Below are 25,000 nucleotides of genomic sequence, written 5' to 3' on the forward strand. Positions count from 1 at the left end.
ACCCCTGTGTCTGTCTGTCTGTCAGCCTCCATAGAACAGGTTCCTGACCCCTGTGTCTGTCTGTCTGTCTGTCTGTCTGTCAGCCTCCATAGAACAGGTTCCTGACCCCTGTGTCTGTCTGTCTGTCAGCCTCCATAGAACAGGTTCCTGACCCCTGTGTCTGTCTGTCTGTCTGTCTGTCTGTCAGCCTCCATAGAACAGGTTCCTGACCCCTGTGTCTGTCTGTCTGTCAGCCTCCATAGAACAGGTTCCTGACCCCTGTGTCTGTCTGTCTGTCAGCCTCCATAGAACAGGTTCCTGACCCCTGTGTCTGTCTGTCTGTCAGCCTCCATAGAACAGGTTCATGACCCCTGTGTCCGTCTGTCTGTCTGTCTGTCAGCCTCCATAGAACAGGTTCCTGACCCCTGTGTCTGTCTGTCTGTCAGCCTCCATAGAACAGGTTCCTGACCCCTGTGTCCGTCTGTCTGTCAGCCTCCATAGAACAGGTTCATGACCCCTGTGTCTGTCTGTCTGTCAGCCTCCATAGAACAGGTTCCTGACCCCTGTGTCTGTCTGTCTGTCAGCCTCCATAGAACAGGTTCCTGACCCCTGTGTCTGTCTGTCTGTCAGCCTCCATAGAACAGGTTCCTGACCCCTGTGTCCGTCTGTCTGTCAGCCTCCATAGAACAGGTTCATGACCCCTGTGTCTGTCTGTCTGTCAGCCTCCATAGAACAGGTTCCTGACCCCTGTGTCTGTCTGTCTGTCAGCCTCCATAGAACAGGTTCCTGACCCCTGTGTCTGTCTGTCTGTCAGCCTCCATAGAACAGGTTCATGACCCCTGTGTCTGTCTGTCTGTCAGCCTCCATAGAACAGGTTCCTGACCCCTGTGTCTGTCTGTCTGTCAGCCTCCATAGAACAGGTTCCTGACCCCTGTGTCTGTCTGTCTGTCAGCCTCCATAGAACAGGTTCCTGACCCCTGTGTCTGTCTGTCTGTCAGCCTCCATAGAACAGGTTCCTGACCCCTGTGTCTGTCTGTCTGTCTGTCTGTCTGTCAGCCTCCATAGAACAGGTTCATGACCCCTGTGTCTGTCTGTCTGTCAGCCTCCATAGAACAGGTTCATGACCCCTGTGTCTGTCTGTCTGTCTGTCTGTCTGTCAGCCTCCATAGAACAGGTTCATGACCCCTGTGTCCGTCTGTCTGTCTGTCTGTCAGCCTCCATAGAACAGGTTCCTGACCCCTGTGTCTGTCTGTCTGTCAGCCTCCATAGAACAGGTTCATGACCCCTGTGTCTGTCTGTCTGTCAGCCTCCATAGAACAGGTTCCTGACCCCTGTGTCTGTCTGTCTGTCTGTCTGTCTGTCAGCCTCCATAGAACAGGTTCCTGACCCCTGTGTCTGTCTGTCTGTCAGCCTCCATAGAACAGGTTCCTGACCCCTGTGTCTGTCTGTCTGTCAGCCTCCATAGAACAGGTTCCTGACCCCTGTGTCTGTCTGTCTGTCAGCCTCCATAGAACAGGTTCCTGACCCCTGTGTCTGTCTGTCTGTCAGCCTCCATAGAACAGGTTCATGACCCCTGTGTCCGTCTGTCTGTCTGTCTGTCAGCCTCCATAGAACAGGTTCCTGACCCCTGTGTCTGTCTGTCTGTCAGCCTCCATAGAACAGGTTCCTGACCCCTGTGTCCGTCTGTCCGTCTGTCTGTCAGCCTCCATAGAACAGGTTCATGACCCCTGTGTCTGTCTGTCTGTCAGCCTCCATAGAACAGGTTCCTGACCCCTGTGTCTGTCTGTCTGTCAGCCTCCATAGAACAGGTTCCTGACCCCTGTGTCTGTCTGTCTGTCAGCCTCCATAGAACAGGTTCCTGACCCCTGTGTCCGTCTGTCTGTCAGCCTCCATAGAACAGGTTCCTGACCCCTGTGTCCGTCTGTCTGTCTGTCTGTCTGTCAGCCTCCATAGAACAGGTTCCTGACCCCTGTGTCCGTCTGTCTGTCTGTCTGTCAGCCTCCATAGAACAGGTTCATGACCCCTGTGTCTGTCTGTCTGTCAGCCTCCATAGAACAGGTTCCTGACCCCTGTGTCTGTCTGTCTGTCAGCCTCCATAGAACAGGTTCCTGACCCCTGTGTCTGTCTGTCTGTCAGCCTCCATAGAACAGGTTCCTGACCCCTGTGTCTGTCTGTCTGTCAGCCTCCATAGAACAGGTTCCTGACCCCTGTGTCCGTCTGTCTGTCAGCCTCCATAGAACAGGTTCCTGACCCCTGTGTCCGTCTGTCTGTCTGTCTGTCTGTCAGCCTCCATAGAACAGGTTCCTGACCCCTGTGTCCGTCTGTCTGTCTGTCTGTCAGCCTCCATAGAACAGGTTCCTGACCCCTGTGTCCGTCTGTCTGTCTGTCTGTCAGCCTCCATAGAACAGGTTCCTGACCCCTGTGTCTGTCTGTCTGTCAGCCTCCATAGAACAGGTTCCTGACCCCTGTGTCTGTCTGTCTGTCAGCCTCCATAGAACAGGTTCCTGACCCCTGTGTCCGTCTGTCTGTCTGTCTGTCAGCCTCCATAGAACAGGTTCATGACCCCTGTGTCTGTCTGTCTGTCTGTCTGTCAGCCTCCATAGAACAGGTTCCTGACCCCTGTGTCTGTCTGTCTGTGCAGGGAAGAGTAACCCGTACTGCGAGGTGACCATGGGGTCGCAGTGTCACATCACCAAGACGTTACAGGTACTACCATGTTCTCTGTTCAGCCCTGTACAGCTACACATATATATATATAGATATATATATATAAATATATATATATATATATATATATATATATATATATATATATATAATGATGCCAGCAGACTCTCCTCTGTTGAGTCCTGTAGAAGGTGGAGCTCTGAGTGGCTTTGGAGGATCAAGTCCATGGTCCAACTTCACTGCATCTTTTGTCTGCGCCAGAGTACACCTTCACTTTCTTTATGAAGCAGTACTCTCTTATATTAGAGCCAGAGTACATGTTCACTTTCTTTATGAAGCAGTACTCTTATATTAGAGCCAGAGTACATGTTCACTTTCTTTATGAAGCAGTACTCTGTTATATTAGAGCCAGAGTACACGTTCACTTTCTTTATGAAGCAGTACTCTGTTATATTAGAGCCAGAGTACACGTTCACTTTCTTTATGAAGCAGTACTCTTATATTAGAGCCAGAGTACACGTTCACTTTCTTTATGAAGCAGTACTCTTATATTAGAGCCAGAGTACACGTTCACTTTCTTTATGAAGCAGTACTCTGTTATATTAGAGCCAGAGTACATGTTCACTTTGTTTATGAAGCAGTACTCTTATATTAGAGCCAGAGTACATGTTCACTTTCTTTATGAAGCAGTACTCTTATATTAGAGCCAGAGTACATGTTCACTTTCTTTATGAAGCAGTACTCTTATATTAGAGCCAGAGTACATGTTCACTTTCTTTATGAAGCAGTACTCTTATATTAGAGCCAGAGTACATGTTCACTTTCTTTATGAAGCAGTACTCTCTTATATTAGAGCCAGAGTACATGTTCACTTTCTTTATGAAGCAGTACTCTTATATTAGAGCCAGAGTACATGTTCACTTTCTTTATGAAGCAGTACTCTTATATTAGAGCCAGAGTACACGTTCACTTTCTTTATGAAGCAGTACTCTTATATTAGAGCCAGAGTACATGTTCACTTTGTTTATGAAGCAGTACTCTTATATTAGAGCCAGAGTACATGTTCACTTTCTTTATGAAGCAGTACTCTTATATTAGAGCCAGAGTACATGTTCACTTTGTTTATGAAGCAGTACTCTTATATTAGAGCCAGAGTACATGTTCACTTTCTTTATGAAGCAGTACTCTTATATTAGAGCCAGAGTACATGTTCACTTTCTTTATGAAGCAGTACTCTTATATTAGAGCCAGAGTACATGTTCACTTTTTGATGTAGGGTTGTGGTTCATTCTGTGTGATGTAGGGTTGTGGTTCTCAGGTTCATTCTGTGTGATGTAGGGTTGTGGTTCTCAGGTTCATTCTGTGTGATGTAGGGTTGTGGTTTGTTCTCAGGTTCATTCTGTGTGATGTAGGGTTGTGGTTCTCTGGTTCATTCTGTGTGATGTAGGGTTGTGGTTCTCAGATTCATTCTGTGTGATGTAGGGTTGTGGTTCTCAGGTTCATTCTGTGTGATGTAGGGTTGTGGTTCTCAGGTTCATTCTGTGTGATGTAGGGTTGTGGTTTGTTCTCAGGTTCATTCTGTGTGATGTAGGGTTGTGGTTCTCAGGTTCATTCTGTGTGATGTAGGGTTGTGGTTGGTTCTCAGTTCGTTCTGTGTGATGTAGGGTTGTGGTTCTCAGGTTCATTCTGTGTGATGTAGGGTTGTGGTTTGTTCTCAGGTTCATTCTGTGTGATGTAGGGTTGTGGTTCATTCTTTGTGATGTAGGGTTGTGGTTCTCAGGTTCGTTCTGTGTGATGTAGGGTTGTGGTTCTCAGGTTCATTCTGTGTGATGTAGGGTTGTGGTTTGTTCTCAGGTTCGTTCTGTGTGATGTAGGGTTGTGGTTCTCAGGTTCATTCTGTGTGATGTAGGGTTGTGGTTCTCAGGTTCATTCTGTGTGATGTAGGGTTGTGGTTCTCAGGTTCATTCTGTGTGATGTAGGGTTGTGGTTCTCTGGTTCATTCTGTGTGATGTAGGGTTGTGGTTTGTTCTCAGGTTCGTTCTGTGTGATGTAGGGTTGTGGTTCTCAGGTTCATTCTGTGTGATGTAGGGTTGTGGTTCTCAGGTTCATTCTGTGTGATGTAGGGTTGTGGTTCTCAGGTTCATTCTGTGTGATGTAGGGTTGTGGTTCTCTGGTTCATTCTGTGTGATGTAGGGTTGTGGTTTGTTCTCAGGTTCATTCTGTGTGATGTAGGGTTGTGGTTGGTTGTCAGGTTCGTTCTGTGTGATGTAGGGTTGTGGTTTGTTCTCAGGTTCGTTCTGTGTGATGTAGGGTTGTGGTTTGTTCTCAGGTTCGTTCTGTGTGATGTAGGGTTGTGGTTTGTTCTCAGGTTCATTCTGTGTGATGTAGGGTTGTGGTTTGTTCTCAGGTTCATTCTGTGTGATGTAGGGTTGTGGTTCTCAGGTTCATTCTTTGTGATGTAGGGTTGTGGTTCTCAGGTTCGTTCTGTGTGATGTAGGGTTGTGGTTCTCAGGTTCATTCTGTGTGATGTAGGGTTGTGGTTTGTTCTCAGGTTCGTTCTGTGTGATGTAGGGTTGTGGTTCTCAGGTTCATTCTGTGTGATGTAGGGTTGTGGTTCTCAGGTTCATTCTGTGTGATGTAGGGTTGTGGTTCTCAGGTTCATTCTGTGTGATGTAGGGTTGTGGTTCTCTGGTTCATTCTGTGTGATGTAGGGTTGTGGTTTGTTCTCAGGTTCGTTCTGTGTGATGTAGGGTTGTGGTTCTCAGGTTCATTCTGTGTGATGTAGGGTTGTGGTTCTCAGGTTCATTCTGTGTGATGTAGGGTTGTGGTTCTCAGGTTCATTCTGTGTGATGTAGGGTTGTGGTTCTCTGGTTCATTCTGTGTGATGTAGGGTTGTGGTTTGTTCTCAGGTTCATTCTGTGTGATGTAGGGTTGTGGTTGGTTGTCAGGTTCGTTCTGTGTGATGTAGGGTTGTGGTTTGTTCTCAGGTTCATTCTGTGTGATGTAGGGTTGTGGTTCTCAGGTTCATTCTGTGTGATGTAGGGTTGTGGTTCTCAGGTTCATTCTGTGTGATGTAGGGTTGTGGTTCTCAGGTTCATTCTGTGTGATGTAGGGTTGTGGTTCTCTGGTTCATTCTGTGTGATGTAGGGTTGTGGTTTGTTCTCAGGTTCGTTCTGTGTGATGTAGGGTTGTGGTTCTCAGGTTCGTTCTGTGTGATGTAGGGTTGTGGTTCTCAGGTTCATTCTGTGTGATGTAGGGTTGTGGTTCTCAGGTTCATTCTGTGTGATGTAGGGTTGTGGTTCTCAGGTTCATTCTGTGTGATGTAGGGTTGTGGTTCTCAGGTTCATTCTGTGTGATGTAGGGTTGTGGTTCATTCTGTGTGATGTAGGGTTGTGGTTTGTTCTCAGGTTTATTCTGTGTGATGTAGGGTTGTGGTTTGTTCTCAGGTTCATTCTGTGTGATGTAGGGTTGTGGTTTGTTATCAGATTCATTCTGTGTGATGTAGGGTTGTGGTTTGTTCTCAGGTTCATTCTGTGTGATGTAGGGTTGTGGTTCTCAGGTTCGTTCTGTGTGATGTAGGGTTGTGGTTTGTTCTCAGGTTCATTCTGTGTGATGTAGGGTTGTGGTTTGTTCTCAGGTTCATTCTGTGTGATGTAGGGTTGTGGTTCTCAGGTTCGTTCTGTGTGATGTAGGGTTGTGGTTTGTTCTCAGGTTCATTCTGTGTGATGTAGGGTTGTGGTTTGTTCTCAGGTTCATTCTGTGTGATGTAGGGTTGTGGTTCTCAGGTTCATTCTGTGTGATGTAGGGTTGTGGTTTGTTCTCAGGTTCATTCCGTGTGATGTAGGGTTGTGGTTTGTTATCAGATTCATTCTGTGTGATGTAGGGTTGTGGTTTGTTCTCAGGTTCATTCTGTGTGATGTAGGGTTGTGGTTGGTTGTCAGGTTCGTTCTGTGTGATGTAGGGTTGTGGTTTGTTCTCAGGTTTGTTCTGTGTGATGTAGGGTTGTGGTTCTCAGGTTCGTTCTGTGTGATGTAGGGTTGTGGTTCTCAGGTTCGTTCTGTGTGATGTAGGGTTGTGGTTTGTTCTCAGGTTCGTTCTGTGTGATGTAGGGTTGTGGTTTGTTCTCAGGTTCATTCTGTGTGATGTAGGGTTGTGGTTTGTTCTCAGGTTCGTTCTGTGTGATGTAGGGTTGTGGTTTGTTCTCAGGTTCATTCTGTGTGATGTAGGGTTGTGGTTTGTTCTCAAGATTCATTCTGTGTGATGTAGGGTTGTGGTTCTCAGGTTCATTCTGTGTGATGTAGGGTTGTGGTTTGTTCTCAGGTTCATTCTGTGTGATGTAGGGTTGTGGTTCTCAGGTTCATTCTGTGTGATGTAGGGTTGTGGTTTGTTCTCAGGTTCATTCTGTGTGATGTAGCGTTGTGGTTCTCAGTTCGTTCTGTGTGTTGTAGCGTTGTGGTTCTCAGTTCGTTCTGTGTGTTGTAGCGTTGTGGTTCTCAGTTCGTTCTGTGTGTTGTAGCGTTGTGGTTCTCAGTTCGTTCTGTGTGTTGTAGCGTTGTGGTTCTCAGTTCGTTCTGTAGCGTTGTGGTTCTCAGTTCGTTCTGTAGCGTTGTAGCGTTGTGGTTCTTAGGTTCGTTCTGTAGCGTTGTAGCATTGTGGTTCTCAGTTCGTTCTGTGTGTTGTAGCGTTGTGGTTCTCAGTTCGTTCTGTGTGTTGTAGCGTTGTGGTTCTCAGTTCGTTCTGTGTGTTGTAGCGTTGTGGTTCTCAGTTCGTTCTGTAGCGTTGTAGCGTTGTGGTTCTCAGTTCGTTCTGTAGCGTTGTAGCGTTGTGGTTCTCAGTTCGTTCTGTGTGTTGTAGCGTTGTGGTTCTCAGTTCGTTCTGTAGCGTTGTGGTTCTCAGTTCGTTCTGTAGCGTTGTAGCGTTGTGGTTCTCAGTTCGTTCTGTAGCGTTGTGGTTCTCAGTTCGTTCTGTAGCGTTGTGGTTCTCAGTTCGTTCTGTGTGTTGTAGCGTTGTGGTTCTCAGTTCGTTCTGTGTGTTGTAGCGTTGTGGTTCTCAGTTCGTTCTGTAGCGTTGTGGTTCTCAGTTCGTTCTGTAGCGTTGTAGCGTTGTGGTTCTCAGTTCGTTCTGTAGCGTTGTGGTTCTCAGTTCGTTCTGTGTGTTGTAGCGTTGTGGTTCTCAGTTCGTTCTGTGTGTTGTAGCGTTGTGGTTCTCAGTTTGTTCTGTGTGTTGTAGCGTTGTGGTTCTCAGTTCGTTCTGTAGCGTTGTAGCGTTGTGGTTCTCAGTTCGTTCTGTGTGTTGTAGCGTTGTGGTTCTCAGTTCGTTCTGTAGCGTTGTGGTTCTCAGTTCGTTCTGTAGCATTGTGGTTCTCAGTTCGTTCTGTGTGTTGTAGCGTTGTGGTTCTCAGTTTGTTCTGTGTGTTGTAGCGTTGTGGTTCTCAGTTCGTTCTGTGTGTTGTAGCGTTGTGGTTCTCAGTTTGTTCTGTAGCGTTGTAGCGTTGTGGTTCTCAGTTCGTTCTGTAGCGTTGTAGCGTTGTGGTTCTCAGTTCGTTCTGTGTGTTGTAGCGTTGTGGTTCTCAGTTCGTTCTGTGTGTTGTAGCGTTGTGGTTCTCAGTTCGTTCTGTAGCGTTGTAGCGTTGTGGTTCTCAGTTCGTTCTGTGTGTTGTAGCGTTGTGGTTCTCAGTTTGTTCTGTGTGTTGTAGCGTTGTGGTTCTCAGGTTCGTTCTGTAGCGTTGTGGTTCTTAGGTTCGTTTTGTAGCGTTGTGGTTCTCAGTTCGTTCTGTAGCGTTGTAGCGTTGTGGTTCTCAGTTCGTTCTGTGTGTTGTAGCGTTGTGGTTCTCAGTTCGTTCTGTAGTGTTGTAGCGTTGTGGTTCTTAGGTTCGTTCTGTAGCGTTGTGGTTCTCAGTTCGTTCTGTGTGTTGTAGCGTTGTGGTTCTTAGGTTCGTTCTGTAGCGTTGTAGCATTGTGGTTCTCAGTTCGTTCTGTGTGTTGTAGCGTTGTGGTTCTCATTTCGTTCTGTGTGTTGTAGCGTTGTGGTTCTCAGTTCGTTCTGTAGCGTTGTGGTTCTCAGTTCGTTCTGTGTGTTGTAGCGTTGTGGTTCTCAGTTCGTTCTGTAGCGTTGTAGCGTTGTGGTTCTCAGTTCGTTCTGTAGCGTTGTAGCGTTGTGGTTCTCAGTTCGTTCTGTAGCGTTGTGGTTCTCAGTTCGTTCTGTGTGTTGTAGCGTTGTGGTTCTCAGTTCGTTCTGTAGCGTTGTGGTTCTCAGTTCGTTCTGTAGCGTTGTAGCGTTGTGGTTCTCAGTTCGTTCTGTGTGTTGTAGCGTTGTGGTTCTCAGTTCGTTCTGTGTGTTGTGGTTCTCAGTTCGTTCTGTAGCGTTGTGGTTCTCAGTTCGTTCTGTAGCGTTGTGGTTCTCAGTTCGTTCTGTGTGTTGTAGCGTTGTGGTTCTCAGTTCGTTCTGTAGCGTTGTGGTTCTCAGTTCGTTCTGTGTGTTGTAGCGTTGTGGTTCTCAGTTCGTTCTGTGTGTTGTAGCGTTGTGGTTCTCAGTTCGTTCTGTAGCGTTGTGGTTCTCAGTTCGTTCTGTAGCGTTGTAGCGTTGTGGTTCTCAGTTCGTTCTGTGTGTTGTAGCGTTGTGGTTCTCAGTTCGTTCTGTAGCGTTGTGGTTCTCAGTTCGTTCTGTAGCGTTGTAGCGTTGTGGTTCTCAGTTCGTTCTGTGTGTTGTAGCGTTGTGGTTCTCAGTTCGTTCTGTGTGTTGTAGCGTTGTGGTTCTCAGTTCGTTCTGTAGCGTTGTGGTTCTCAGTTCGTTCTGTGTGTTGTAGCGTTGTGGTTCTCAGTTCGTTCTGTGTGTTGTAGCGTTGTGGTTCTCAGTTCGTTCTGTAGCGTTGTAGCATTGTGGTTCTCAGTTCGTTCTGTGTGTTGTAGCGTTGTGGTTCTCAGTTCGTTCTGTGTGTTGTAGCGTTGTGGTTCTCAGTTCGTTCTGTAGCGTTGTGGTTCTCAGTTCGTTCTGTAGCGTTGTGGTTCTCAGTTCGTTCTGTGTGTTGTAGCGTTGTGGTTCTCAGTTCGTTCTGTGTGTTGTAGCGTTGTGGTTCTCAGTTCGTTCTGTAGCGTTGTGGTTCTCAGTTCGTTCTGTAGCGTTGTAGCGTTGTGGTTCTTAGGTTCGTTCTGTGTGTTGTAGCGTTGTGGTTCTCAGTTCGTTCTGTGTGTTGTAGCGTTGTGGTTCTCAGTTCGTTCTGTAGCGTTGTGGTTCTCAGTTCGTTCTGTAGCGTTGTGGTTCTCAGTTCGTTCTGTAGCGTTGTGGTTCTCAGTTCGTTCTGTAGCGTTGTGGTTCTCAGTTCGTTCTGTGTGTTGTAGCGTTGTGGTTCTCAGTTCGTTCTGTGTGTTGTAGCGTTGTGGTTCTCAGTTCGTTCTGTAGCGTTGTGGTTCTCAGTTCGTTCTGTAGCGTTGTAGCGTTGTGGTTCTCAGTTCGTTCTGTGTGTTGTAGCGTTGTGGTTCTCAGTTTGTTCTGTGTGTTGTAGCGTTGTGGTTCTCAGTTCGTTCTGTAGCGTTGTGGTTCTCAGGTTCGTTCTGTAGCGTTGTGGTTCTCAGTTCGTTCTGTAGCGTTGTGGTTCTCAGTTCGTTCTGTAGTGTTGTGGTTCTCAGTTCGTTCTGTAGCGTTGTGGTTCTCAGTTCGTTCTGTAGCGTTGTGGTTCTCAGTTCGTTCTGTGTGTTGTAGCGTTGTGGTTCTTAGGTTCGTTTTGTAGCGTTGTGGTTCTCAGTTCGTTCTGTGTGTTGTAGCGTTGTGGTTCTCAGTTCGTTCTGTGTGTTGTAGCGTTGTGGTTCTCAGTTCGTTCTGTAGCGTTGTAGCGTTGTGGTTCTCAGTTCGTTCTGTGTGTTGTAGCGTTGTGGTTCTCAGTTCGTTCTGTAGCGTTGTAGCGTTGTGGTTCTCAGGTTCGTTCTGTAGCGTTGTGGTTCTCAGTTCGTTCTGTAGCGTTGTAGCGTTGTGGTTCTCAGTTCGTTCTGTAGCGTTGTGGTTCTCAGGTTCGTTCTGTAGCGTTGTGGTTCTCAGTTCGTTCTGTGTGTTGTAGCGTTGTGGTTCTCAGTTCGTTCTGTGTGTTGTAGCGTTGTGGTTCTCAGTTCGTTCTGTAGCGTTGTAGCGTTGTGGTTCTCAGTTCGTTCTGTAGCGTTGTAGCGTTGTGGTTCTCAGTTCGTTCTGTGTGTTGTAGCGTTGTGGTTCTCATTTCGTTCTGTGTGTTGTAGCGTTGTGGTTCTCAGTTCGTTCTGTAGCGTTGTGGTTCTCAGTTCGTTCTGTGTGTTGTAGCGTTGTGGTTCTCAGTTCGTTCTGTGTGTTGTAGCGTTGTGGTTCTCAGTTTGTTCTGTGTGTTGTAGCGTTGTGGTTCTCAGTTCGTTCTGTGTGTTGTAGCGTTGTGGTTCTCAGTTCGTTCTGTGTGTTGTAGCGTTGTGGTTCTCAGTTCGTTCTGTAGCGTTGTAGCGTTGTGGTTCTTAGGTTCGTTCTCTAGCGTTGTGGTTCTCAGTTCGTTCTGTGTGTTGTAGCGTTGTGGTTCTCAGTTCGTTCTGTAGCATTGTGGTTCTCAGTTCGTTCTGTGTGTTGTAGCGTTGTGGTTCTCATTTCGTTCTGTGTGTTGTAGCGTTGTGGTTCTCAGTTCGTTCTGTAGCGTTGTGGTTCTCAGTTCGTTCTGTAGCGTTGTGGTTCTCAGGTTCTCAGTTTGTTCTGTAGCGTTGTGGTTCTCAGATTCTCAGTTTGTTCTGTAGCGTTGTGGTTCTCAGTTCGTTCTGTAGCGTTGTGGTTCTCAGGTTCTCAGTTCGTTCTGTGTGTTGTAGCGTTGTGGTTCTCAGTTCGTTCTGTGTTGTAGCGTTGTGGTTCTCAGTTCGTTCTGTAGCGTTGTGGTTCTCAGGTTCTCAGTTCGTTCTGTAGCGTTGTGGTTCTCAGGTTCGTTCTGTAGCGTTGTGGTTCTCAGTTTGTTCTGTAGCGTTGTGGTTCTCAGTTTGTTCTGTAGCGTTGTGGTTCTCAGTTCGTTCTGTAGCATTGTGGTTCTCAGTTCGTTCTGTGTGTTGTAGCGTTGTGGTTCTCAGTTTGTTCTGTGTGTTGTAGCGTTGTGGTTCTCAGTTCGTTCTGTAGCGTTGTGGTTCTCAGTTCGTTCTGTAGCGTTGTGGTTCTCAGGTTCTCAGTTCGTTCTGTAGCTTTGTGGTTCTCAGGTTCTCAGTTCGTTCTGTAGCGTTGTGGTTCTCAGGTTCTCAGTTCGTTCTGTAGCGTTGTGGTTCTCAGGTTCTCAGTTCGTTCTGTGTGTTGTAGCGTTGTGGTTCTCAGTTCGTTCTGTAGCGTTGTGGTTCTCAGGTTCTCAGTTCGTTCTGTAGCGTTGTGGTTCTCAGGTTCTCAGTTCGTTCTGTAGCGTTGTGGTTCTCAGGTTCTCAGTTCGTTCTGTAGCGTTGTGGTTCTCAGGTCCGTTCTGTAGCGTTGTGGTTCTCAGGTTCGTTCTGTAGCGTTGTGGTTCTCAGTTCGTTCTGTAGCGTTGTGGTTCTCAGTTCGTTCTGTAGTGTTGTGGTTCTCAGTTCGTTCTGTAGCGTTGTGGTTCTTAGGTTCGTTCTGTAGCGTTGTGGTTCTCAGTTCGTTCTGTAGCGTTGTGGTTCTCAGTTGGTTCTGTAGCGTTGTGGTTCTCAGTTCGTTCTGTAGCGTTGTGGTTCTCAGTTCGTTCTGTAGCGTTGTGGTTCTCAGTTCGTTCTGTAGCGTTGTGGTTCTCAGTTCGTTCTGTAGTGTTGTGGTTCTCAGTTCGTTCTGTAGCGTTGTGGTTCTCAGTTCGTTCTGTAGCGTTGTGGTTCTCAGTTCGTTCTGTAGTGTTGTGGTTCTCAGTTCGTTCTGTAGCGTTGTGGTTCTTAGGTTCGTTCTGTAGCGTTGTGGTTCTCAGTTCGTTCTGTAGCGTTGTGGTTCTCAGTTCGTTCTGTAGCGTTGTGGTTCTCAGTTCGTTCTGTAGCGTTGTGGTTCTCAGGTTCTCAGTTGGTTCTGTAGCGTTGTGGTTCTCAGTTCGTTCTGTAGCGTTGTGGTTCTCAGTTCGTTCTGTAGCGTTGTGGTTCTCAGTTGGTTCTGTAGCGTTGTGGTTCTCAGTTCGTTCTGTAGCGTTGTGGTTCTCAGTTCGTTCTGTAGCGTTGTGGTTCTCAGTTCGTTCTGTAGCGTTGTGGTTCTCAGTTCGTTCTGTAGTGTTGTGGTTCTCAGTTCGTTCTGTAGCGTTGTGGTTCTCAGTTCGTTCTGTAGCGTTGTGGTTCTCAGTTCGTTCTGTAGTGTTGTGGTTCTCAGTTCGTTCTGTAGCGTTGTGGTTCTTAGGTTCGTTCTGTAGCGTTGTGGTTCTCAGTTCGTTCTGTAGCGTTGTGGTTCTCAGTTCGTTCTGTAGCGTTGTGGTTCTCAGTTCGTTCTGTAGCGTTGTGGTTCTCAGGTTCTCAGTTGGTTCTGTAGCGTTGTGGTTCTCAGTTCGTTCTGTAGCGTTGTGGTTCTCAGTTCGTTCTGTAGCGTTGTGGTTCTCAGTTGGTTCTGTAGCGTTGTGGTTCTCAGTTGGTTCTGTAGCGTTGTGGTTCTCAGTTCGTTCTGTAGCGTTGTGGTTCTCAGGTTCGTTCTGTAGCGTTGTGGTTCTCAGGTTCTCAGTTCGTTCTGTAGCGTTGTGGTTCTCAGGTTCGTTCCGTAGCGTTGTGGTTCTCAGGTTCTCAGTTGGTTCTGCTCTCTGGTACTCAGGACACGCTGAACCCCAAGTGGAACTCCAACTGCCAGTTCTTCATCAAGGACCTGGAGCAGGACGTTCTGTGCGTGACGGTGTTTGAGCGGGACCAGTTCTCCCCTGACGGTGCGTTCACACTCACTCCACTCCCTTTGATTCAACACTTTTGTTTCCATTTTGCCGTCTCTGTGATCACAGAAAATGGATCATTTTCAGCTTTGTGTCACCCTCTACTTCTTCACCCTCGGAAATGTCCCTTCACATTTCAGACTTTCTAGGTAGGACAGAGATCCGATTGGCTGAAATAAAGAAGGACCAGGGTTCCAAGGGACCAATCACAAAGCGGTTGCTGCTCCACGAGGTACCGACGGGCGAGATAGTGGTGAGGCTGGACCTCCAGCTGTTTGAAGAACCGTAAAGCCCGGACCGGACCGCTCACTGGATCAGATCCATACTCATACCTTATGTAGATTGCTGGACAACTAGGAGAAAGGCTGCTGGGTGACACATGGGTGGAACACAACCATGCCAAAATTAAAAAGAAATACAAAATAAAGAAAGGATTTTATTTCACTTAATTATAAAAAGGGAAACAAATCAAATCATAAAAATTTAAATCAACAAGTATTTTAAAATGTTTTGTTTTTTTATCTATTGTATTTTATTGACAGAGTAAATCTACACAGAATAAATATAACATTTAGCATTTTATTCAACTTGATTCCTTTGGTGGACTTAGTTTTGGCACGGATCTGCTTCTGTTTCCTGAGTGTTTGTAAGGGAATGAACACTTAGCAACGCAATAGAGCTCCTGGGTAGCCCTGATCACACACGCTAGCAAGCTCACCTACTGGGTAATATAAGGCTCCTCTAAGCTGCTTTATGCAAAACTAGGCCTCCGCCCAGGTTAGAGGGACAGAAACCTGGTTCAGGTGTCACACTAGATCCAAAACTAGGCCTCCACCCAGGTTAGAGGGACAGAAACCTGGTTCAGGTGTCACACTAGATCCAAAACTAGGCCTCCACCCAGGTTAGAGGGACAGAAACCTGGTTCAGGTGTCACACTAGATCCAAAACTAGGCCTCCACCCAGGTTAGAGGGACAGAAACCTGGTTCAGGTGTCACACTAGATCCAAAACTAGGCCTCCGCCCAGGTTAGAGGGACAGAAACCTGGTTCAGGTGTCACACTAGATCCAAAACTAGGCCTCCACCCAGGTTAGAGGGACAGAAACCTGGTTCAGGTGTCACACTAGATCCAAAACTAGGCCTCCACCCAGGTTAGAGGGACAGAAACCTGGTTCAGGTGTCACACTAGATCCAAAACTAGGCCTCCGCCCAGGTTAGAGGGACAGAAACCTGGTTCAGGTGTCACACTAGATCCAAAACTAGGCCTCCACCCAGGTTAGAGGGACAGAAACCTGGTTCAGGTGTCACACTAGATCCAAAACTAGGCCTCCACCCAGGTTAGAGGGACAGAAACCTGGTTCAGGTGTCACACTAGATCCAAAACTAGGCCTCCACCCAGGTTAGAGGGACAGAAACCTGGTTCAGGTGTCACACTAGATCCAAAACTAGGCCTCCACCCAGGTTAGAGGGACAGAAACCTGGTTCAGGTGTCACACTAGATCCAAAACTAGGCCTCCACCCAGGTTAGAGGGACAGAAACCTGGTTCAGGTGTCACACTAGATCCAAAACTAGGCCTCCACCCAGGTTAGAGGGACAGAAACCTGGTTCAGGTGTCACACTAGATCCAAAACTAGGCCTCCACCCAGGTTAGAGGGACAGAAACCTGGTTCAGGTGTCACACTAGATCCAAAACTAGGCCTCCACCCAGGTTAGAGGGACAGAAACCTGGTTCAGGTGTCACACTAGATCCAAAACTAGGCCTCCACCCAGGTTAGAGGGACAGAAACCTGGTTCAGGTGTCACACTAGATCCAAAACTAGGCCTCCACCCAGGTTAGAGGGACAGAAACCTGGTTCAGGTGTCACACTAGATCCAAAACTAGGCCTCCGCCCAGGTTAGAGGGACAGAAACCTGGTTCAGGTGTCACACTAGATCCAAAACTAGGCCTCCACCCAGGTTAGAGGGACAGAAACCTGGTTCAGGTGTCACACTAGATCCAAAACTAGGCCTCCGCCCAGGTTAGAGGGACAGAAACCTGGTTCAGGTGTCACACTAGATCCAAAACTAGGCCTCCACCCAGGTTAGAGGGACAGAAACCTGGTTCAGGTGTCACACTAGATCCAAAACTAGGCCTCCACCCAGGTTAGAGGGACAGAAACCTGGTTCAGGTGTCACACTAGATCCAAAACTAGGCCTCCACCCAGGTTAGAGGGACAGAAACCTGGTTCAGGTGTCACACTAGATCCAAAACTAGGCCTCCGCCCAGGTTAGAGGGACAGAAACCTGGTTCAGGTGTCACACTAGATCCAAAACTAGGCCTCCACCCAGGTTAGAGGGACAGAAACCTGGTTCAGGTGTCACACTAGATCCAAAACTAGGCCTCCGCCCAGGTTAGAGGGACAGAAACCTGGTTCAGGTGTCACACTAGATCCAAAACTAGGCCTCCACCCAGGTTAGAGGGACAGAAACCTGGTTCAGGTGTCACACTAGATCCATTTCTTCACCTCTGGGTTCAGAGAGGAAGGGCTACAGCCGTTTGAAACGTTCTGAAACCCAACTCTTGATCAAATGGTTTGTTGTTCATACCAATTTGGAAAAGGATTCACATTTAATTCTGGCCCGTCCAAACAGATGTTTAACTAGAATAATGCAGTTCAATCTGAAATAATATTTACTGAAATCACGTCAGTCCAGTCTTTTCCTGGCTTCCACTCGGGGTTTCTCAAGGGTCAATCCCCCCACAACCCTAATACCCACAATACCCTGGTGTGTGTGTGTGTGTGTGTGTGTGTGTGTGTGTGTGTGTGTGTGTGTGTGTGTGTGTGTGTGTGTGTGTGTGTGTGTGTGTGTGTGTGTGTGTGTGTGTGTGTGAGAAACACTTAGAGAGTAAGAAAGAGGCGTGGTATATAAGTGAAAGGTAGTGTTTATTCTTTTTGTTGGTTTTTACAGTTGAACTGTCTTATCAGGTCTAAGATTACAAGCAAGGTACTGAATTTAAAGAAAACAAAAAATGTATTTAAAATGTTGCTCTGTTTAAGCAGAAAGGCCAAAGCAACCTGACTGCAATTTCCTATGTCAGCAGCCCCAGAGTCACTGTTTGGAACAACGGCATGGTTACATAATGCTGATGATGTTTGATGACTCAGATTGAGGTACAGAAAATATGTTGTATTACTGTTATCATTTTGTAATGTTAAGAAACAAACAAGGGTCATAGTGTTGGTGGTTTGGGGGGGGTGATAAATGAAAACCTTTTCTATCCATACAGTGACCAGTGGCTCGTTGATGGTCCACCTATGGTCACAACAACACATGGTTTGTTTCTATGGTGGGACCACCCCATTGGATTGACTTGATGTATTTATTTAATATCTTTTGTTAACTGGGCTCATGACTCCGTATTAATGCAACATTACTGTTCAGTAACATAGTGACCAGCCACTGTCCAGCAACATCAAGAGGGCCTCAGTCAATTACAGGGGTGTGTGTGAGTGTGTGTATCTGCGCGCGCGTGTGTGTGTGCGGGCTGATGTTATTGCTTCTTTTTCAAGGTGAATATGATGATGACTGGTGGATGTAACAAACATCCCATGACCCCCATGTCCCTACTGTACTAAGGCTACTGCTACTGTCCACCTGCCAGGTTGTGTATAATACTGTTCTGAGAGTTAATATATGAACACTATGGGCCGCGCTGTAAGAAGATACGTCTACGTTGTTGTCTCAATGCTCACAATAAACTCCAGATGGACCCTTAGGCGCTGTGAGGACCTTGTTCTGTGTAGTCAGTCTAATACCTGCTATAAAGAGATACTATATGTATATATATGATATCTATTACAATACAACATTTAATGTCTAACATTTTTTTGGTTAAAAGCGTGATTGTAAATAAATTGTTAGGCCTGCTAAGTCGTATTTGTAGTGTTGACTAAAGTTTATAGTGAGAAAAATAGGCAATAGGCTACTAAAGCTACTATAGACAAGTAGGCCTATATATATATATATATATATATATATAGGCCTACTTGTCTATAGTATATATATCTACTATAGACATATATATAAGAGCTTTTATTAGATGCTTTATGAAGAAATCAAGGTTTTTTTTCCAACACGTATTTGTGTAAATTATATATATATAAATATGATTTACACAAATACGTAATATGTCAAATACATATAAAAATATATATATATCATTCATAATAGGCCTATATATAAAATATAATATATATATATATAGAGAGAGAGAGAGATGGAAAGCTCCGTTAACCTTCCACAGTCACGACTGATGAGTCACACACACTTGAGTAGGATAATATGGATATCAGCGAGCACGCAGACCGGGCAGAACCGTGTTTTTCTTCAGGACCGTGAATGCAGAACGCGTGTACGGCTGAAGCGGACCAGCAGCAGCCTTCCTCCTCATCCTCCGCTCTCCTCCTGGGTCCTTTGCAGCGACATGATGGATGACGCAGAGATGATGATGCTGCCGCTGACGATGATGATGATGATGATGCGACTTGGTTTTCCTCCACTCCAGTGACGTCACGTCGGTTAGGTGGCCGCGCGCTGCCTGTAGCCCGCTCGTGCCCTTCAGCGCCGCGCTGAGCTTCGGGAGGAGAGCGACAGACGACCTGGTGCTTTAATGCACTCCTGTATTTATGACCAAAGTATAACTACCTAATATACACGACTGTACGTGTGTGCACGCACGAAAACAAACACGCACACACGCACACGCGCGCGCGTTACAGACCGACACGCACAGATAACAGAACGAGCCCCGACACGCTCCTCACCGCCGGCCGACGTGACAGCGACGGGGGCAGCTGGTGAGCCAGGGACGTCCACCAGGCTGGGTCGGGTCAGCGGAGTGAGGACCATCGCATCGGGAGGACGGACCATCGCATCGGGAGGACGGACCATCACATCGGGGGACGGACCATCGCTCCCGGCTGCGGGTCGCCATGGAGTGCCGCGTGCTGTCCATCCAGAGCCACGTCGTGCGGGGCTACGTGGGCAACAAGAGCGCCTCGTTCCCCTTACAGGTAATCACGACCCGGCCGCCGCTTCAGCCTCTACGGTCACGATTCTCCTTGTTAATACTATATATATGTGTGTATGTATGTATATATCTATATATATCTATATATATCTATCTATATCTATATTTATATAGATATAGATATACTTATATAATACTTAGATATCTAGATCATGTCAATGCCCCGCTGTGCATGGTAAAGGTTATTATGATGACATGTGACTCATGTCCTAACATGCAGCACCATATCTTCTCTAGCAGGTTGAGCTGATCTGTTGGTCGTCCTCACTGACGCTGTGTGTGTTGGGTTCGTTGTGGCCGCATTAGAGAGTCGTACGAACTGCTAGGAATAATTCTGACCAAGGGCTTGTTTGGTGAAACCCAAGCATGTTGATGTCTGGTGTTTTAAAGACTCCAGGATGCACTCGCCCTGCTGGCCTCATGGTAGGACGTGAGCTCTGCACGGGTCCAGCTGTCTTCAGTATGGACCACGGGGCTGTGTGATGAGCCCTGCTCAGCTGTGTTTGGTGCTTTTATTTTGACAGTCCGTTTGTTGTGAAGACTACTTCTACTGTCGTCATGCATCTTAATCAGCTAATGTCATAATTATCATCGGCGTGCTGTCATGTGATAATACCTTATCCAACTGTTATTTGATTTACATAGAGATCATTCATGATTTTTTTCAAGTTGAATTGCAAACATGTGGATGACAAACAGCTTGTTGACATGTTGGTAAACGTTGTTATCTGGTGTTGGTAGCGGTCATCTAGTCCATAAACTGGCCCCAGGAACCAACGTGTCCACATTAATAATCTCTTCTTCTTCACTTTACTTTTGAGATACTTTTGAGAAAAAGCTAGCAGTCAATTTCCTCACCAAATAAATACAGAAAAGCGTGTGCTACTGCCAAGGCTGGATGTGAAAGGGCCCGCAGGGGCCCGACGGGGCAGGGGCCCGGAGGGGCCCGACGGGGCAGGGGCCCGGAGGGGCCCGACGGGGCAGGGGCCCGGAGGGGGACGGGGCCTGGAGGGGGACGGGGCTCGGAGGGGCAGGGCGGGGCCCGACGGGGCAGGGGCCTGACGGGGCAGGGGCCCGACGGGGCAGGGGCCTGACGGGGCAGGGGCCCGACGGGGCAGGGGCCTGACGGGGCAGGGGCCCGGAGTGGCAGGGGCCCGGAGGGGCAGGGGGGAAGGGGGACAGGGCAGGGTGAGGCGGGGCGGGTGGCTGTGAGGAAACCCCTCTCCCAAGCTGTCCACACTGCTCCTGATTGGCCCTCATCACACCACACTGCTCCTGATTGGCCCTCATCACACCACACTGCTCCTGATTGGCCCTCATCACACCACACTGCTCCTGATTGGCCCTCATCACACCACACTGCTCCTGATTGGCCCTCATCACACCACACTGCTCCTGATTGGCCCTCATCACACCACACTGCTCCTGATTGGCCCTCATCACACCACACTGCTCCTGATTGGCCCTCATCTCACCACACTGCTCCTGATTGGCCCTCATCACACCACACTGCTCCTGATTGGCCCTCATCACACCACACTGCTCCTGATTGGCCCTCACGTCTCAGCTCTCTGATGTCACTAAAGGAGACACGCCATGCGAGACAATTGTTCATGATAAGAATCTTTTTACAAACTAGGAACAGTAAGAAATGTATTTGATGTACAAGAGAGACTAAATGACTGGAATTACTAGTTATCTAGGGGTATAGGTAATTGAAATGTGAAAAACTATGTTTTAACCGTTATTCAAAGAATACCACTCCCAAAAATGAAACCAAGGAACAGCAAAATGTGTTCAAACATCAACTGCACAAGCTGTGATGCTTGATGCTTATTAATGTTTGATTTAAAGTTATGAAGCTTAGTCTTTCATCTTTGACCATCTCATTCAAGGTACGTAGCTTACTGCCACCTGCTCAGAGTTCAAGAGTCACACTCAAGGCACTTCAGAAACACACTTAAAGTTAAAGTCCCTATAATCAATACAAACGGAGCAGCCCCCCCTCCACACTGTCTCTAGAGGAGCAGCCCCCCATCCACACTGTCTCTAGAGGAGCAGCCAGACTGTCTCTAGAGGAGCAGCCCCCAGCCACACTGTCTCTAGAGGAGCAGCCAGACTGTCTCTAGAGGAGCAGCCCCCATCCACACTGTCTCTAGAGGAGCAGCCACACTGTCTCTAGAGGAGCAGCCCCCCAGCCACACTGTCCATAGATCTGACAGGCTGAAGCAGTCAGCAACAAGGGCTACTGGGGCCAGCTACTGGGAGACTGGGGCCAGCTACTGGGAGACTGGGGCCAGCTACTGGGAGACTGGGGCCAGCTACTGGGAGGCTGGGGCCAGCTACTGGGAGACTGGGGCCAGCTACTGGAGGTCCACATAGAGGAGGGTTGTGGGTGAGGGACGTCTGGACGCTGGAGTTCAAAGCCGTCACAAACATGTGAAGAAGCAGATGTTGGACCACAGACTGTGAGCAGGTTGAACTACGATAACAGGACGTGTTCATCAGTGAGTCTCCCCTGACCCTCCTCATGTTTCAGGTGTTGGGGTTTGAGGTGGACTCCATCAACTCGGTGCAGTTCTCCAACCACACAGGTACGCTCAGCCCTAAACCAGCTTAACCCCTAAACCGACTCAGCCCTAAACCAGCTCAGCCCTAAACCAGCTTAACCCCTAAACCGACTCAGCCCTAAACCAGCTTAACCCCTAAACCGACTCAGCCCTAAACCAGCTCAGCCCTAAACCAGCTTAACCCCTAAACCGACTCAACCCTAAACCAGCTCAGCCCTAAACCAGCTCAGCCCTAAACCAGCTTAACCCCTAAACCAGCTCAGCCCTAAACCAGCTCAGCCCTAAACCAGCTTAACCCCTAAACCGACTCAACCCTAAACCAGCTCAGCCCTAAACCAGCTCAGCCCTAAACCAGCTTAACCCCTAAACCAGCTCAGCCCTAAACCAGCTCAGCCCTAAACCGACTCAGCCCTAAACCAGCTCAGCCCTAAACCAGCTCAGCCCTAAACCAGCTTAACCCCTAAACCGACTCAGCCCTAAACCAGCTTAACCCCTAAACCGACTCAGCCCTAAACCAGCTCAGCCCTAAACCAGCTCAGCCCTAAACCAGCTTAACCCCTAAACCGACTCAGCCCTAAACCAGCTTAACCCCTAAACCGACTCAGCCCTAAACCAGCTTAACCCCTAAACCGACTCAGCCCTAAACCAGCTCAGCCCTAAACCAGCTCAGCCCTAAACCAGCTTAACCCCTAAACCAGCTCAGCCCTAAACCAGCTCAGCCCTAAACCGACTCAGCCCTAAACCAGCTTAACCCCTAAACCGACTCAGCCCTAAACCAGCTCAGCCCTAAACCAGCTCAGCCCTAAACCAGCTTAACCCCTAAACCGACTCAGCCCTAAACCAGCTCAGCCCTAAACCAGCTCAGCCCTAAACCAGCTCAGCCCTAAACCAGCTCAGCCCTAAACCAGCTTAACCCCTAAACCGACTCAACCCTAAACCAGCTCAGCCCTAAACCAGCTTAACCCCTAAACCAACTCAGCCCTAAACCAGCTCAGCCCTAAACCAGCTCAGCCCTAAACCAGCTTAACCCCTAAACCAGCTCAGCCCTCAAACCAGCTGTGTGTGTGTGTGTGTGTGTGTGTGTGTGTGTGTGTGTGTGTGTGTGTGTGTGTGTGTGTGTGTGTGTGTGTGTGTGTGTGTGTGTGTGTGTGTGTGTGTGTGTGTGTGTGTGTGTGTGTGTGTGTGTGTGTGTGGTTTGTTTTGGAGGGATGGTGGTCATGGCAGTTATGGTGATGTTCAGATAGAGGGTCCAGCAGCCTTCAGGAGGTCAACAGTTGAACTCAGTCTCTGGTATCTCTCATTGTGTTGTTTGTCTCTGGTATCTCTCATTGTGTTGTTTGTCTCTGGTATCTCTCATTGTGTTGTTTGTCTCTGGTATCTCTCATTGTGTTGTTTGTCTCTGGTATCTCTCATTGTGTTGTTTGTCTCTGGTATCTCTCATTGTGTTGTTTGTCTCTGGTATCTCTCATCGTGTTGTTTGTCTCTGGTATCTCTCATCGTGTTGTTTGTCTCTGGTATCTCTCATCGTGTTGTTTGTCTCTGGTATCTCTCATTGTGTTGTTTGTCTCTGGTATCTCTCATTGTGTTGTTTGTCTCTGGTATCTCCTGTTGTGTTGTTTGTCTCTGGTATCTCTCGTTGTGTTGTTTGTCTCTGGTATCTCTCATTGTGTTTGTCTCTGGTATCTCTCATTGTGTTGTTTGTCTCTGGTATCTCTCATTGTGTTGTTTGTCTCTGGTATCTCTCATTGTGTTGTTTGTCTCTGGTATCTCTCATTGTGTTTGTCTCTGGTATCTCTTATTGTGTTGTTTGTCTCTGGTATCTCTCATTGTGTTTGTCTCTGGTATCTCTTATTGTGTTGTTTGTCTCTGGTATCTCTTATTGTGTTGTTTTTCTCTGGTATCTCTCATTGTGTTGTTTGTCTCTGGTATCTCTCATTGTGTTGTTTGTCTCTGGTATCTCTCATTGTGTTGTTTGTCTCTGGTATCTCTCATTGTGTTGTTTGTCTCTGGTATCTCCTGTTGTGTTGTTTGTCTCTGGTATCTCTCATTGTGTTGTTTGTCTCTGGTATCTCCTGTTGTGTTGTTTGTCTCTGGTATCTCTCGTTGTGTTGTTGTTGTGTTAAGTATGAGCTGAGTGACATCCAAATGTCTGAGCACTCGCCCCAATCACCAGACCACCATCCTAACTAGGGATGTCACCAGAACCGATACTTCGGTACCAAGTCGATACCAAAATTCTAAAAACGTGACGGTACTCGTTTTTCTTAGTACCGTAGGTACCGAGGATGCAATTCCTCCGGACGTCCCGTGGGCAGCATATACACCTACACGGGAACATGGAAGACGGCAGCTGCAGCTGCAGCGAGTGCGACGGCTCCGCCTCGACTCGTCGATAAAAAGAATAGCAAGAGTCGTGTCTGGAAGTACTTTGCGTTTGGAACGCTGCGCCGCGCGACTGTTTCAGATGGGACCCGTTTCAGTGTTGCGCTTCTAAACACGCATGGTACGACTGCGTTCGGCATCACTTACTTGATGTTGTTTTGATTGAAGATCGGCAGGTTGTAGTGGGTGCGGCGGTGAATGTGTGCGTGTGTGTGCGTGCGCGTGTGCATGTGTGTTGCGAGCGTATGCAATTTCAAAGTAAACAAACCAACTCAAAGCCGATGCATGCATCCAAAATGATTCGTTCAAAACCAAATAAACAAATCAAAAACAGCGTTGCTTATTCGCTTCAAATACTTTTTCTTTTCAAAACTTGGTAATTAATACGGCGCGGTACCGAGCGGTTGAAAACAATGTTGGCGTCTCCTGTGGCTGCCTTGCGCACCTGCATTATATTACTTAATATTAGGTTGGAAGTTATGTTTTAAACCCCGCCATGCACGCAAGTGTAAACGCCAGCCGCATAGCTGCATGACTGCCTGCTTTCAGCGCGTATTTATTTATTTTTAAATTATTATTACTTATTATTTTTATATAAATAATATAATTATTATTACTTCACTGTTCTTTTTTGTAATGTTAATAGTGGTTTATTTTTATTCATTACTTGAAGGCTACATGCCAGTGCCACTGTTTTTTGTAATGTTTAAATGGTTTTAATAAATAAAGTACATGGGTTTATTGTTTTGTTTTTGACCGTGGTATCGAATTGGGTATCGAGAATCGTGGAATTTCACTGGTATTGGTATCGACTACTAGATTTCTGGTATCGTGACATCCCTAATCCTAACCCGGGGGCCCAGAGGGGGGGGCTGGCCGGGGGGGGGGCAGCTTTTCGTTGGCCAATCGTTTGACAGCTTTGGCCCTCATTCTATAGACCTCTGAAGAATAAGTCCCGCCTACCATGAAGTCCCGCCTACCATGAAGTCCCGCCTACCATGAAGTCCCGCCTACCATGCTACTTTAACTGTTTACTACTTTAAAGTAGTAAACGATTATTAATGCTACTTTAACCCAGTCGAAACTAGATGGAAAAGGTGTGTAGTTCAAAACGTGACGCAGCTTTTACTTCTCCGCCACCTACAGAGTTTGTTATGTACGATCATTCATAAACCCCGTATTATCTCCCATAGACATTTGACCGAGGGAACCGGAGCCTCGGAGGCGGGACTTATTCTTCAGAGGTCTATTGTTGAGTTTCTCTTTTTTAGGGCAGTAAAAACACTAACAGGGGACAGAGAGACAGACAGAGACAGACACAGAGACAGACACAGACACAGAGACACAGAGACAGACAGACACAGAGACAGAGAGACAGACACAGACACAGAGACACAGAGAGACAGACACAGAGACCGACACAGAGACAGACACAGACACAGAGAGACAGACACAGAGACAGACACACACAGAGACAGACACAGACACAGACACAGAGAGACAGACACAGAGACAGACA

At 47.4% G+C, this 25,000-nt stretch overlaps 2 protein-coding genes across 2 annotated transcripts in view; both read left to right on the forward strand.

The window, feature by feature from the left end:
• The window catches only part of itsn1 (intersectin 1 (SH3 domain protein)), a 98,541-nt gene extending 84,194 nt beyond the window's left edge, over nt 1–14,347 (forward strand). The window contains exons 43-45 of the mRNA XM_084470802.1: nt 2,621–2,685; nt 13,348–13,456; nt 13,600–14,347. Of these exons, the coding sequence (XP_084326928.1) occupies nt 2,621–2,685; nt 13,348–13,456; nt 13,600–13,748 (323 nt within the window). The 3' untranslated portion in view covers nt 13,749–14,347. The remainder of the gene's footprint in view (nt 1–2,620; nt 2,686–13,347; nt 13,457–13,599) is intronic.
• A 4,084-nt stretch (nt 14,348–18,431) lies between these two features.
• pdxkb (pyridoxal (pyridoxine, vitamin B6) kinase b) overlaps nt 18,432–25,000 on the forward strand; it is a gene marked incomplete at both ends in the record, with an annotated part of 28,370 nt that continues 21,801 nt past the window's right edge. Inside the window, 2 exons of the mRNA XM_084470465.1 lie at nt 18,432–18,512; nt 21,069–21,123. Coding sequence (XP_084326591.1) covers nt 18,432–18,512; nt 21,069–21,123 — 136 coding nt within the window. The remainder of the gene's footprint in view (nt 18,513–21,068; nt 21,124–25,000) is intronic.

This window comes from Micromesistius poutassou, assembly GCF_964030765.1.
Source record: "Micromesistius poutassou genome assembly, chromosome: 7".
Classification (NCBI taxonomy): Eukaryota; Metazoa; Chordata; class Actinopteri; order Gadiformes; family Gadidae; genus Micromesistius; species Micromesistius poutassou.